The sequence below is a fragment of the Festucalex cinctus genome, chromosome 5, assembly GCF_051991245.1.
Source record: "Festucalex cinctus isolate MCC-2025b chromosome 5, RoL_Fcin_1.0, whole genome shotgun sequence".
In the NCBI taxonomy this organism is placed as follows: domain Eukaryota; kingdom Metazoa; phylum Chordata; class Actinopteri; order Syngnathiformes; family Syngnathidae; genus Festucalex; species Festucalex cinctus.
In genome coordinates, this window is record NC_135415.1 from 21,516,038 (window position 1) to 21,531,982 (window position 15,945).

Below are 15,945 nucleotides of genomic sequence, written 5' to 3' on the forward strand. Positions count from 1 at the left end.
CATTTTTTGCCATTTCATGGACATTTTATGCTAATTTTCTGCTTTTCCTCTTCCTCTTTTGGACATTTTATGGCCACTTTTTGGACATTTTTAGGTCATTTTAAAAGATATTTCATCTACCGTTCGTCTCTCTTTTTTGGATAACTTCCAAATTTGGACGCTGACATTTTTGAATATTGAATTATTTATTTTTATTGTAAATCATGAATTCATTTAAAGAATATTTATCTAAATATGTAAAATATATATATGTTTTGTTTTTTTTTAAAAGAGATCCACAATAAACCACGGGAGAGATATTAAGCGCCATATGTGTGTCCAGAGCCGTAGGTTGTCAAATGTGTTAACTCTTCTTTATTTGTACTGCAAACCTGACTCTTACTGAGGTCAACGACCTTTCATGAACAGCGTTTCTAAATGTAAATGTAAATGTAATGTAAAATGTAAAATGTAAATATGTGCGTGTGTTCACCTTCGCGAGTTGACTGCATCCTCTAGTTCTCGGGCCTTGAGGGCCGCAGTGTGGAGTATTGACTGCGGGATATCAGCCAAGCGGGCGACGTTGAGGCCGTAACTCCGTCCAGCGGCTCCTTCGCTTAACTGGTAGAGGAAGGTGATGAATTCCGGACAAACCTCTCCATCTGAAAAAACAATGCCTGAAAGGTCTTAAAGTGGACAATTTCTTGACAATAATATGTTATATGTGACCTCGCTCGTCTAAACATGACATTCTGATTAATATTACATTTGTGAATATTGGTTATAAAGCAAATTCCAGCTGTTTTTATCCATTTCAGGGGGCGGCCATTTTGCCACTTATTGTTGACTAAAGATGACATCAATGTTGCTCAGGTTCCAGGTAACAACCAATCACAGTGCAGCTTCAGAAAACAGGTCATTGCCTGAGATAGATAAAAACAACTGGATTTTTTTCTGCTTAATTCATATTCCACAAACACAATATTAACCAAAATACCATATTTAGACTAGTGGGGCAGTATAGAACATATTAGGGGTGTTAAAAAAAATCGATTCGGCGATATATCGCGATACTACATCGCGCGATTCTCGAATCGATTCAATAATAGGCAAAATCGATTTTTTTTTTTTTTTTTAGGATTCACACCTTAAGCATGGAAGAATGTTATATGAACGGAACATTAAGCCTTAATATTTTATTTTAATGCTGTTCAAACATGAAACAGATTACAACCTCTATAAGACTGAAATTTCAGATAAATAAATAATACATTTTCATATAAATCTTACACTCTACAAGCTTACTGATTAGTATTTTCTAAATTTGAATGAAAAAAAATCGCAACAATCGACTTAGAAATTCGTATCGGGATTAATCGGTATCGAATCGAATCGTGACCTGTGAATCGTGATACGAATCGAATCGTCAGGTACGAGGCAATTCACACCCCTAGAACATATTATTGTCAAGAATTTTTTTGGGGGTTGACTTCCCCTTTAAATGTGCATGCAGACACACATACCTTGTGTGTCAGTAGCCACATCAGGTTCATTGAGGAGGAAGGACATGTGGTAGTTGGACACATGTTGCGGGTACACACGCTCCAGCTCACATAAGGGGGGGTAGTGGGTCACAAAGAGGGTGAAAGACCTCACCTGCAGGAGAGGAAGGAAATAAAGCATTCATCCATTCCTGCTGACTTTAGGCTAAGAGTTTGCCAGCCAATCACAAAGCACATGGAGCAACCATTAGGATTTAGGGACTTCAATCTGTTTTGAAAAAACCTGCATGTGTTGAATAATGGATGACCCATGTCAAGAAGATTGTTGTTATCTGTTACGTAAAGTGTCCAAAAAAGTAAGAGACTACAAGAATAGATTCACTTGCCATGTGTGCTAACCTCTGCCCACCTACTCACAAGCTTTGCAAGCCGCTACCAACAAATAAGAATTTCACATCTGACTATTGTGCACATGAAAATGTTCAAGCAGATGCTCTGATCTTCATGTTTTTGTCATCTTTCTAACAATCCCATATGGCAATTCAATCCCCATTCCCTCTCATTTTGGGGACATTATTCCAAAGGTGTTTCTTATTTACACTTTACGGATGATAGTTTAGGGACATCTGAACATTACACATGCAAGAGTGAAAGATTTTTTTTTTAGGAGTCTGCGTGATTTCATCCAATCTCTGTTCTGTGTCAGAAAAGTTCCAGGATATGTTGCAAATCAACTGGTTTGCTTTGTTCAGTGTGTGAAAAGTGGTGTCAAGAAAGCTCTTTGCTGCTTCACAATGCACTGAGCATCCTACAGTTCTTTTCCGAGAAGGACATCGCCATGCTGCAGCGGCCTTCCTGCACACGTGAGCTGGCTCCGTTTGAATTTTTTTGTCTTGTTTCCCAAATTCAGACAAATAAATTATGAAGACAGGGACCAAATCAAGATGGTCATAACTACAAAGCTGCAGAGGATCCCAGAAGAATTCTTACAGTTGTGCATGAAGGTGGGGGATTACGTCAAAGGGGAAAACTTGTTTGAACAATACCTTTCGTCACATCAGTCCTGGAACTTTTCTGACACACCTCACAGTGCAGTTGTTTGATGGAGTTTATGTCTTGAGTTTTTCTAAATACTTTGGAAGGGCTGTAAGTCAAGCCCACCTTTATTGAGTCCAAGTCAAATTCGGATCACAATGGTCTGAGTTCAAGTCAAGTACGAGTCCACAAGGTCAGGGTTGTGTGCTGAAGGTCGGATCCCCAGGCGCAGACACAAATAAGGTTTTAACTATTTATTCACATTGAGAGGCAGAAACTCAGAGACGCAGTACACACAGGACAGGTGGACAATAATCCGGCAAAATACACAATTCTCAGACCCTTAAATTGACAGTCAATCAATCTCATTGGTTGTGGCCAGACATGTGAGTAATAGTACTGACATGGAATTCTCTGATTGGCTCTTAACCCAGTAATTACAGCTTGTTCCCGACATCAACAAACATCATATAGCATAAAAGATCCTTGACAAACATCATAGAGCCTAAAACCAGTTGAAACTAGATGGTTATATCACGGTTACATCAGTTCAAAACAGACACTTGACCTCCCAACTTAACAGGTCATGAACTCAAACTTAACCCAAACATGATAGTCTGAGTCCAAAGTCAAGTATGAGTCACAAAGTTCTGAGTCCAAAGTCAAGACCAAATGCACAAGGTTGTAGTACAAAGTCAAGTCAGAGTCACAAAAGTCCGAGTTCTAGTCACGTTTCGGACCACAAGGTCAGGGTCCAAGTCCAGATGAGATCAAGACTAAACCCCAAGACAGAAAAACACAACTTCCACAACCAAAAAAATTGCAAAAATGGCATGCTGGTCTATTTTAATAACCTGAAAAACTGTATTTCAAGTTTCTTTTGAAGGAAGACATTAATTTTCAGGAATTAAAAACTAGTTGGACGCAGTTGGGTCTCTAAAAATATTCTGAGAGTCCAACAGCTGAATCCGAGACAACAACAACACCAACAACAACAACAAAAACAAAACAAAAAAAAAACATGTTGAGTCCAGACTTAAGCCTGAGTCTGGACTCGAGTATCACAGCCCTGCACTGTGGCAAAATCATAGTGTGAAAAGGGCAAATTACATTTTGAGTCCAGAATTAGCCAAAATATCTTAGTCTAGCAAAATAAAATCGGAAGATTCAACTAATGGGTCAAGCCAAGCCCCCAATTGATGGATAAATGAAAGGATAACACCTTTGTCATGAAATAAGTATGTGAACATCAGGATGATACGATTGTGTCTGTTCCATGTTTATTTCTGTGCATACGCGTAGATGATTATCAAGTCTTTATTCGAGTGCAAGAGAGATATGTGGGAGGGAAAAATAGGGATTTAGAAAATGTAATACACACAACAAATGGTAGGTGTGGTAACAATTATGTAACAGTCTGTCTCTGCCGAAGAACAAAGAGGATTTGTGTCGACTGTGTATTCAGATCAAAACAATGCGCCAATATTGAATTTTGCTCTCTCTTTGGGATTTCACACAGCAAACATTCACTTCTGGAGCCTTGGACATCATTCGAGTAACTCTGACGATGTGTATAGCATTACATTTATGTCAAAAATGGGGAGAAATGTAGTGTCGTTAGTAGGGCTGTCACGATAAGGGCAATATCGTGATATCGTCATATTAAAACTGCCACATCGTCGTCGTCGTCATTTCATAATATTTAAAAGGAACACATCTGTTAAAAAAAAAAAAGTCAGGTTGATTTCCATTTGTGCAATTTTAGCACCCTCTAGTGGCTAGTTTATTAGTGCGATTTAATTTTCATTAGGGATGTTTTGGCCTTCTATGTTTAAAATCTATGCTAATTGTCAGATGAAGGGGAACCTAATTTGCTTGTGAAGCGATCAATGTGTGCTTGCATTACCAAGTTAGTGCCTCAATATGGTTATGAGAGATTGTAGGTGTTTTATACGCATTGCTGTTATGTACAATAGCACAATATTGTTTTTTTTTGTTTTTTTAGTAGGAACGCTATTATTTACAATATTGCGATTTTTTTAAATATCGCCAACGCCCCCACAATATCGTGATAATTATCGTATTGTGACCTTCACATCGTGATAATATCGTATCGTGATGTTTGGATATCGTTACATTTCTAGTCGTTAGCTCAAGTACACACCAGCTGACTCTTCATACGAACAAGTTCAATTAAATCTCCTGCGTATGCAAATGGGAAAAAAAACAAATAAAAATTAAACTTGGATTATAATACCCCCCAACCCCCCCACCCACCCCCACACTTCATCCACTAGTAATAAAGATAAATTCTAAGGATGAAAACACGCTGTCCTCTGAAAAACTGCAGAACATGAATGACTCCGGGACAATCGTGCTACCTCGCTCGGCGTGACAAAGGTCACGTCACTAGAATTACTGTACCTCAGTCTGAACAAGACAAGCGGGGCGACGCCCACCCTTTTCCAGGAAAGGTACACGGACCTGCACTCACAACAACAACACACACGTTACTTTAAATCACTCTGTCCACCTACATTGAAAGGCACAAACAAATGGAGCGCGGTGGCGGGCGATTGGCATGTGAATAATGGTGTGATTGGACGCTAATGGCCGCTCGTTAGCGGATCACCCCAGGGTGCACTGACAGCCTCGTTGGTGGGAGACGCTGATGAAATTAAGGGTTGAAGCGATTAGTGAAGTCATCGATTAGTTGATAGCTCCCGAGTTCCAATTATTTATTTTGATGGCTTCCAGTTCTGACTGCAGTCTAGTTCATCACTCGAGTACAGGGATGGACAACTGGCGGCCGGCGGGACCTCACTGAGTGGTCTCTGATTAATTACAAATAAATAAATAAAAGAACATTTTTGATAGGATTTTTTTTTTCTACAAACCCAAAAAGATCTTCAAAAACTCTCATGAACATTCATATAACTAATATCTTTTTTGACAAGAAGCTATGGATAAAGGGGAGAACATCTTGGAAAACTGGAAAAAAAATACGATAAAATAGGGGTTTGTTTGTTTCAAATTCTTTGTTGTTGGGTTACAATAGTTGATATTTTATACATGCACTGAAAAATGCACACAAATGAAATATGACACATCAGGTTAGGATGTTTGTGTGGTCCTATGCCAGTGTGGCCCCATCCTGCATGAAATTGTCCATCCCTGCTCTACTAATCCAGTTTTCAAAAAAATAAAACAAACAAAATAAATAATCTAAATTATTCCACCAAAATTCACTATTAATTAGCACAATTCAATGGCACATTCAATTTAACAGATTTAAATCATTCCTACTTATACCATTCAGATCTTTCAATTTATCTTGGGAACAATTTTCAAAATGCCAAAAATACCCACTTACCAAAAATTTTACATTTTCACCATTAAAATACCCACAAAAATTTTTCCAAAAGTACAATTTTGGGGGTTTTCTCCTGTAATTTCTCCTTTTTTTTTCTTCTTTTTTTTTTTTTTTTACTGAATCAAACTCTTCCAACTATTAACGGTTCAGCTTATCCTTATTCCTGCATTTGTTTGCAAATTTTCAAAATAAAAGTCAAAAATTACAATGTCACCCCCTCTGATTTCTACATTTTTTGACTAATTTAAACTGTTCAGTTTTTTTTTTTTTTTCAAAATTTCAAAATAAAAGCCAAAACTATTATTATTATTTTTTCTTGTCTATTTTTTTTATATTTTTGGACTAATTCAAACCATTCCAACATTAAACTGCTCATCTTATCCCAACAGCAACATTTTTTTCCAAAATAAAAGATAAAAAAAAAAATGTTTTCCACTTTTTTTTATATTTCACCTCTGACTTCTAAACTTTTGACACATTCAAACCATTCCAAATGTTAACTGTTCAGCTCATTTCCGGTCATTCCATGTCATTCAATATCATTCCACATCATTCCACCATTTTTCCTTCAGCCTCTCAGCCTTCACACAGAAATTGCATTCTGTTGTTCTTAATATGAAGCTTCAACTCGACACAGTTGCGTGAGCTAACGAGACGCTGTCAGCCAGCCATGGGACGCTATCTGATCCTGAGCAAAAGGCTCGAGGTGTCAACACAGCAACCTCACAATGCTTTTCTATCCAATTAGACGCAACTACATTTCCTCTCCGCTATGTCAGCGTCCGCACCTCGCAGCTAACAAGCTGCTCGCCGAGGGCCGTTTGTGAGCCTCAAAGACAAAGTGGATAAGATTTGGTGTATAAACGTTGCATGTGTGGATGTCGCTGATCTTGTTTGGGTTCAACAATAAGGCGAACAGCCGAATGACCTTTGTTTTTTGCAGCCCTCCGCAGGAAGTGTTGTCAGTTTGAGGCTCCGTCATGGACTGGTTGGAGTCACTCGAGGAATTATGCTCAGTAAAATGACCCCACATGTAAGTGCACACTTCATTAAAATACTTGCACAGCTTAATAAGAGCCAATACAAGAGTTGTATAAAAAAATGTTCTTACAAAGATAGAGCCAGAGATTTTAATTCGAATATGTGTCAATTTGTTAGCAGTTGCAGCATGCAGTGTTCTACAGCTCCACACCATCATAATGAAGCATTACTACACAATAATAGCTACAAATGCAAGGAAGAGGTGGGCAAAGTATGGCCTGGGGGCCACATATATCCATTCTTTGATCATGCAACAAAACACGCAACAGATATTTGCACACAAATGGTGGAGCAACACATGTAGACTGATTATGCAACAGTACAGTACTCGCGCAAGACAAATTCTCATGGTATTTGTGAGTTCACAAACCCCGGAGAATACATCTTGTTCCGCTCCCACTGATATCCGCTGTTCCAAACCACTGGTGGTCACAGAGCAACATTGTGTTTGGGGGCGGGATATGCAACTGTGACAAAACCAGGAAGCCGGCGCCAAAGCAGGGGCCAACAAACAGTTAACAGTTAAGAAAACAAAAAAAGGGCCTTTAAAATTCTATTTTCTTAAAAAAATTGTGGGGAAAAATTTGATATTTAAATCATCAATTCATGGTTTTATGAATCAATATTGGGCTCAAAAAGGAAAATTGATTCAATATCAATTATTCAATTTTTTAAACCCAGCGGTATCAATGCATACAGAATTGAGTGCTGCTGGTATCAGTCTGAAAAATAGTGGTATCAGCACTCTGACAAGCTGCATTATCATCTTGAAAAATGATCGCCAAACATCCTTTCAATCAAAGGAGTAAGAAAAGTGAGCAAAATCTGTATGGAAAGTTGTGCTTTATTGCTGTTGTAATGGCTGCCATCTATCCTGTGTCAAATCTCAGTGAAAAGGCATCCAACAGAAGCCTGGGCAAAAAGAACAGAGCAACATGTGTAGCAACATGCATGGTGCGAAGCTGATAGCAACCAAGACCTGCTGTTCGTGCGACAACCCCAGTGAGTCTGATAGAGTCGTGTCTGAGGAGGAGCCCGCCGTGAAACGTTTTTGCTGCATCTGACAGACAAGGAACCTCGTGCAAATCAGCTGCGACTTCAACACAAATCCCAGCAACTTCCTCCAAACGTTCTGCTTTTTTCTCTATCAGCATCAAGGCTGTCTCGTCCATGAGCGGCGTTATGAAAGCCATCTACATTCTTAACTACCTCACGGGTGAATGCTGGGGGCAGGGAAAGGTGCGTTTCTATAACAACTGAGTCAAAAAAAAAAAAAAAAAAAAAGGACTGAATTTGACGCGAGCAGGCATGTCTGGTGAGGAGGAAGAGGACATGGCAGAGGAGAAGTGGGAGGAAGAGTGCATGAAAGACAGTGTGGGTCTTCTTGTACCAAGGAAAGTCCAACTTCTTTTTACTTGCTTCTCCTTTTATAGCAAGGCCTCTTGAACAAATCAATGTTGTTATACAACAGGTGGGTAAAGAGTCAGCATCAACGCTATCCAAAGCCACAAAATTACATAAACCACAAAACTGTGTCCAAAAAAACACGATGATACGGTCCCCTTCCGAAAGTATTGGAACAGCAAGGTTAATTGCTTTGTTTTTGTTGCATACGGAAGACGTTTGGGTTTCAAATCAAAAGATAAATGAGACAAAAATTCCGAATTCCAGCTTTGATTTCATGGTATTTACATCTAGATGTGTTAACTCAAGAAAGAGCACCTTTTTTTTTGAAGCAACCCACTTTTCAAGTGAGCAAAAGTATGGATATTCTGGTTAAAATTGCCTAAGTGGAATATGATAATAATAATAATATATTTGCTACTTGCTGTCGCATGAAAATGACATCACAGTTGCTCAGGTCTGAGGTAACAACCAATCGTAGCTCAGCTTCAGAAAACAGGAGAGCTGTGGTTGGTCATTGCCTGATCCCTGAGCAACTGTGATGTCATCTTCAGTCGACAGCAAGTGGCAAAATGGCCGCCCCCTGACATGGATATATACAGCTGGATTTTGTTGCATAACTCATATTCCACAAATATAATAATCAGTATGTCATGTTTAGACTAGTGAGGTCATACATATATTCTTGTCAAGAAATGTTTAAAGGGATACTTTACTTATTTAGCCATTTCTGGCAGTCAAACATGAATATTTTGTCTATAATAAATGATATTTTCATTTTTTTCCATGTAAAATTAGTACCTTTAAAAACACATTTTGCAACTTTCTGTCAACTGAAAATGACATCACAAGGGCTCAGGTAACCAATCACAGCTCAGCTTGTGACTGTCACATGACCAAACCTAGAAAATAGGTGAGCTGTGATTGGTCGTTACCTCAGTACTGAGCACATGTGATGTCATTTTCAGTCGACAACAAGTGGCAAAATTGTTTTTTAAAAGTATTAATTGTACATGAAAAATAATGAAAGCATCAAATTCATGATGGACAAAATATTAACTTTTTATTTCGAAAATGGGCCAAATAAGTGAAGTATCCCTTTAAGGTTGAATTCCTCTTTAATCCCTGCCTTTGACAAGTGTACTTGTCAATTACTTTTTCTTTTTTTTCTCAACGGGGCTCGATGGGGGAGAATCTGATTATGCTCCACTGTAAATGTCAAACTTGGAAATAACTTTACTGATGCACAACCACCAGTAGATGACATCACTGCCCCATTTCATACGAAATAAACACAGTTTGAGAGTCCATGGGAGTAATGGATGCATTTTGTGCAACCTACATGTTTCTACTGTCGATTGGAAAACGGGACAAGGCAAAAGGGAAAAGTAAAGTCTATTCTGTCACTTGGCAGATTGGGTTTATATATAATTATTGAACATAATATCGTGTGAGTATTGAAAGTGTTGAAATTTTCTAAAATGGCTGGCAGTGAATTTAACTTCTGGCGACGGACTTGGCCAGTTTCACTTTTTTCACCCTGAAGAAGTCATTTGATGTGTTTTGTAGACTTCAGCATTCATTCTGCTGCTGCCATAAATGAGTTAATAAAGTCAATAAAGACGAGCCTGTTCCTGAAGCAGCCATGCAATCCGAAACCATGCCATGATGTCCACCGGGCTTCACAGTTGATCTTGTGTATTTTGATCTTAGCAGATCCTTTATTTCTCCGTACCTTTAACCTTTCCTGATACCAAACCTCCTCCATAGTGATGTAAAGTATAAAATTATCCTTCTTTCACATTATTTTGCCACAAAAGCCCAAGAAAAAGCCATGCATCTACCCAGGGTTAGTCCTAAAGCTTGCCGAGGCCTTGTGAAGTACACGGATGGCAAGTGTCAGTTGTATTAAACCTTAGTTTTCTTCCAACTTTGTGGGAAGAGTTACGGGAGACCCCTCAAACACCATTGTTACAAAATTGGGTATCTTTTCCTTTCAACAAACAGCTGCATACAATACTGGTATAAATCACTATAATAAGAGCTGATATGAGCTGGCAGGAAACATCTCATGGAAGCAAAACCATCCTTTATGAGCACAAAGGTGAGCCACACAACATCCGTTTTGATTATGTGGCTTTTTTTGAACCCACGAAAACGAGGCCCGCTGCAGCACAGCCAACAAATTAGGCACCGGTGGATCACTTTTGCCTCCATTTCCATTGCAACTCAACAGGTTATTAACATAGTAGATCAAGTCTCGCCATTATTTCACTATGTTTTGAAGAGCTACTGCACTGATGAGCCTTCCCTGTTGCCTCGTCTCTCTTTTTCCCTTCAAAACAAACAACGGACCAGCAGGGCCTATAAGCAAGCGCGGTCAAAGGAGCACATAAAAAAAAAACAAAAAAACACAAAGATCCAAATGGAGGCAGTTAACTTGAAGGTTAATTGAACCGGCTTTCACATCACAGCGTTTGTTTAAGAAGGTGAAAGTCACATGGCCTTGCTGTCGTAATCAGTGCTTGTTAAAACACAAACTTACATCTCTGATGAAGTACTCCAGGGTAGCATAGGCGATGGCGATGCCGTCATGGGTGCTGGTGCCCCGGCCCAGCTCGTCCAAGATGACCAGGGAACGCTCGCTCGCGTGGGAAATAATCTCCGAGGCTTCAGTCAACTCCTCCATGAAGGTACTACGACCTTTGTAGATGTTGTCCGACGCTCCCATTCTGATCATCAGATACAAGGAAGAGGAAGTCAAGGTTAAAAAGTATTACAAAAGACCTGAAAATATTTGCATGTACTAATTTCGTTCAACGAAAACTAAACAAAAATAATTTCGTTTTTCAAATCTGTAGTTAGTGATTGCAACATGAACAAACACATGGGACAGACAGGAGGTAGGTTCACCGTAAAAGGTTTAAAAAATAATAATAAAAAAAATATATATATAGTTATAACGCAAAATTAATCCAGTGGCTATAATGTTCCAACAATAATGTTAATCTGACCGCTAACTAATTAATGCTGGCTAACTTACTAGCTCATAGCATGGAGCCATAGTAGCCACTTGTTGATATACTGTAATTGTTTGTGAAGTTGTTTTTGGTTGAATGGTTAAATGACTGTCCTAAAACTAGACTAAAACGTTGACAGTTTTTGTTGACTAAAACTAGATGAATAAAATTGTGTTTTCTTGGACTAAAATACAGCCCAAAATGCTAGATTCATAGTTGACAAAAACGGGCCTAAATGAGGTTGATATGATAAAAACTAACAAGCATGATTGAAAATGGACTGAAACTGAGACTAAATTTACAAACGGCGGATAAAATTAACACTAATGTACTCGTAATTGGGATGCTTTTGTAAGTAAAAGCTATATAATACTATATTGATAGACTTCTAGCCCAAAAATGCTATGCAAATAATACATACATACAATCTATGCCAGTGATATTTTAGGGAAGACAGAACAATTAGACGTTTATCTACTAGATGGCAGAAGGTAAAATTAATGCGTATATCCACCTACTTCCATTTATACAACTGAATGGCAAAATCATGAATGACAAAACAGGCAGCCATTTCACACTGAGGTACAATTTGGAGTAAACTGAGATGTAAGCATGCGCTGATAATAGATACTGACAGTATGATAACGAGCTATTACAGTATCATGCTGTTAAAATTACAGTTGTAAAATTTTGGAAATATTTGGGTGAACAAAAAAACAAAAAAAAACAGCATTTTTTTTTTAACATGGAACACAAACTTTTTATTTTTAAACACAAAAGGGAATATTTGGTAAACTTGTCATGTTAAGTTTAAATAAATAATACAGAAATTCTCCTTCTGTTTAAATTTTTCTTAGCAAGTCCCAGTCTCCCATCACTGGTGAGCTATTTTTAGAACAAACCCGTGGGCTACTTATGTTGTCCTTGGAGCTAATGAGCACCTGCTGGCAACTTTTTATTTATTTATTTTTTCCTTTTTTTTTTTTTTTTTTTTTTATTTAAAACATGTCAGTATCTCTGTCGCATTGCTATCTCCCTCTTCCATGCAGAAGTGCACTTAGAGAAGCAGAAAAAATTAATTGGAGGGAATTAACTTCAAACAAGCAGCTTGTTTACTCAACTCTCCCGAGCAGCTTGTTTCCTCAACTCTGCAAGCACCCAATCATTTTGACAAGAAAAAACTACTACAGTGATAATTCAAACGTTGACTTTAAATCCACAGTAAACCGTCAAACCGGTAATCGGCCCGTACCTACTGAGATGAGATGATCATTATTTCAGTATGCATAATAAGGTTGAGAAGCACTGATCTAGTTGCACGTCATACCTTTCAATGAACTGCGCAAACATGGACCTCCCATGTCGCCATGGTTACGCCACATGCTATACGGCAGCAGACATGCAGCTGCATTGCACGCGCTCATTTACAACAGTATGTCCGTGCGTGACTGAGACTCAAGGGAAATTATTGCCGGTCTATAGTTTGGGTGTGTAGACCAGACCGGGGACAGTCCGATGAAAGGTTGCGAGGTGTTCTCGCACACTCGTGTCCACAGGCGAGAGGACGTGCGCTCCCAGTGTCCAGCTGGAGCGCCTCGTTCCCGCCAAAAACACAGATTGTTGAAAATGGGTTCCATTTATCACCACTCACATCTTTCCAATAAACATGCTTAGCCGCATCGTAAGTGTTTCTGGAAAACGGCTTCACTTCATTTGCAATTCCATTATGACGCTGGTCAACGTCTGTTCCATTAAAAAGATTGCGTCGCTCATGTGTTCATGCATAAACAAATAATCAGCTCTGTTCGGTATACGCATGCATGTCAATAAATTTGGATATCATTGATGAGTTCATTTATTTCAGTAATTCAGCATATCAATTCAATTCAATTTTTTTAGACTGAAACTAGTACGAGTATTCAGTCTTTGAGTACTTACGAAACTAAGTACCCGCCAGTACTTTTGAATTATTAAATTTCAATTCACACAACGACAAAGTTACGTAGATGATGAACTCCCACCAGATGGCGCCAACTACTGCCAAGGAGGACTTATTAGAGAGTAAATGCCCGTTTGTTTGTTTTTTTCTTTTGTCTTAAGTATCGGTTGCTGGTATCGGTAGCCTCCATGAATACTGATTTCAACCCTTTAGGGAATCAAGACCTCAGTCTTAAAGCAAAGATCATTCACCTTAGTTATAAAAGCTGAAAAACAACTACTAGCATAACACTCACAGAAATATTTCAAGCCTAACTTAAGATTTATGTATTTTTTTTACATTACAAATTCCCCCCTTTTTTTCTTTTTAGAAAATTTTTACACAAAACTACCAAATAAACCTTATATGATACATATTCATTAGTCTAATAAAGACTATTTATTTGAAATGCATAATCCTCAAGTTCATGTATTTAGTATTTATAAAGTACAATTATTATTATTATTATTATACGTTTTTGGGATGTCTGCATTCATTTTCATCCCAAAAACATAATGTAAAAAAATTAAATGTGTTTTTCACATAGCAGCGATGAAATGCTATTGATTGTGTATCGGTAACCTGATTTTTATACAATTCAAACAATATACTTTATGTATTTTAAATAACTACTCCTGCTAGTATTAATTTAGAGTAATTATACTTTATTAATACTAAATACACAAACCTGAGGATTATGCATTTCAAATAAATAGGTTTTATTAGACTAATGAATATGTGTCATTTAAGGTTTTGGTAGGTTTGTGTTAAAATTATCCACAAAAAAATAAAACGGGAATTTATCATGCAAAAATATTATATAAATATTAAGTTAGGCTTGAAATATTTCCGTGAGTGCGCATGATGTTCTCTTTTCTGTATGTAAAATTATTCCTTTGTTGAGTTGAGGTCCCTTTTGTTGTTGCAAAAAACAAAGAAAACAAAAAGAAACATATGTGCCGTTAAATCTTCGATTCCAGATGAACTCGTGCGAGATCTCACACTATGGGCCTGATTTCCTAAAAGTTTGCACATGCAAAAACGGGCAACAATTCCATTGCTCCCATATACAGATGTGAAAGCTGATTTACTATTCAGAAGCCAAGATTGTCTGCCAAATGCACTGAATTGCTGCGCAGATCATTTTGCGCTTATAATTCATTCATTGTTGCTTATCATTTCTAAAGGGAAATTTAAAACATTCAATCTAAACAATTCCCGGGTTATTCACGTCAGAAGCTCTGCTATATGTTGACCCACAAAGAGCGTTCACTGCTGCGAGTAATCATCGTGTTACACAATACTACGATTGCCTCACACTGCTTTTGTCGGCTCTTTCGACTCGACTCCAATGTGCGAGAGCGGTTTCCTGCGCGATGGCTGATTTTAGAAGCGCACATGCTGTGAAAGGCCCGAGCAGACGTGTGTGCCGCCTACGAGGAGGAACAGGCGGTCTGTAAACTATTACAAAGCCGGGATGCAGCAACAGATCACGACAACGCTAACCGAGGACGATGACGATGTCACATCCGCGCCATCTCCGCTGTTTGACTACAGGACCTTTTCAAAACACGCTTTCTCCTCTTCGCTGTTTCCATAACGACCGTGGAGGGATGCAGGCTTTGTAACCTTCAGGACTTAATGCAGACAAGAAAACACACAAAGCGGCCGCAAACGTGCACATTTACATCAGTGAGCGATCACCACTGAGTGTACTGATGAAGAACAAACAAACATATAGTAACTTATTTTTATGTACTGTAAAAAGAAGAGCGTGGGTGGGAGGGGAAACAAAAAATTTGCGAGCCGCTGTGCCGCTTAGAAGCTTGTTGCTAATCAATCACGGGGATCATCTAAGACAGGGTGGCCCATTAGACACCCACGCAGCATTTCATTACCCCCGCCAAACCCGCCAAGTCTGCTCATTCCAATCCGCTTCTTGAAAATCTTCCCACCCAATCCGTCTCCCTTTCACTTATTAGAGCAGAAAACTCACAAAATGAAACGACAATGTTACACATAATAGATGCAGCGGAGGGACTTGGGTGGGTGTTTATTATCCATACCAACTTTCCTCTGTCCCAATTAGAAACTGATAGGTTGGTAAAAGAAATGCGGTAGGTGAAGACAGGACAGTGCTCTTCTCACGGGGGACACTAATTAGCTCTTAGATGCATTTTTTCTAAGAGAAAGGGAATATTAACCTCCACCTCAATAAAATCCATGCTCCCCCCACACAGTCAGCCATGACTCCTACATAGAGTGCACAATAATTACGTCCTGATGTTTTAAACACCTTTAATTCATTTGCTCCCAAAAATGTATAAATATGTACTGTTTAAATGTTTTAAGTGTCCCAAAGACGTATTTATGTTTTTTTTTTATGCTAGAGCATACAGAAGGCTTTGATGCAGCTTCTCAACTGCAGAAAACGGGTGAAGCAACGGTAGTAACAGCCAGCAGGTGGCAGCAGAGTATAAGAGATTATTAACCAGGGCCATATTAAAACAAGCTGTTTCCCCACAATTCTAAACAGATTTGTGAATAATGATGAAACTTAGCTATATTCTAATGCTAATTACTGCAAAACAGAAAAAGATACAAATGTACTTT

At 38.5% G+C, this 15,945-nt stretch overlaps 1 protein-coding gene across 2 annotated transcripts in view; it reads right to left on the minus strand.

Annotated features, from left to right (window-relative positions):
- Positions 1-15,945, minus strand: part of msh3 (mutS homolog 3 (E. coli)) — a 35,207-nt gene that overhangs the window by 1,661 nt on the left and 17,601 nt on the right. For both annotated transcript variants that reach the window (XM_077522764.1, XM_077522763.1), the window contains 3 exons: positions 10,880-11,066; positions 1,503-1,635; positions 473-641 (listed from right to left, as the gene is read on the minus strand). In XM_077522764.1, the coding sequence (XP_077378890.1) occupies positions 473-641; positions 1,503-1,635; positions 10,880-11,066 (489 nt within the window). The remainder of the gene's footprint in view (positions 1-472; positions 642-1,502; positions 1,636-10,879; positions 11,067-15,945) is intronic.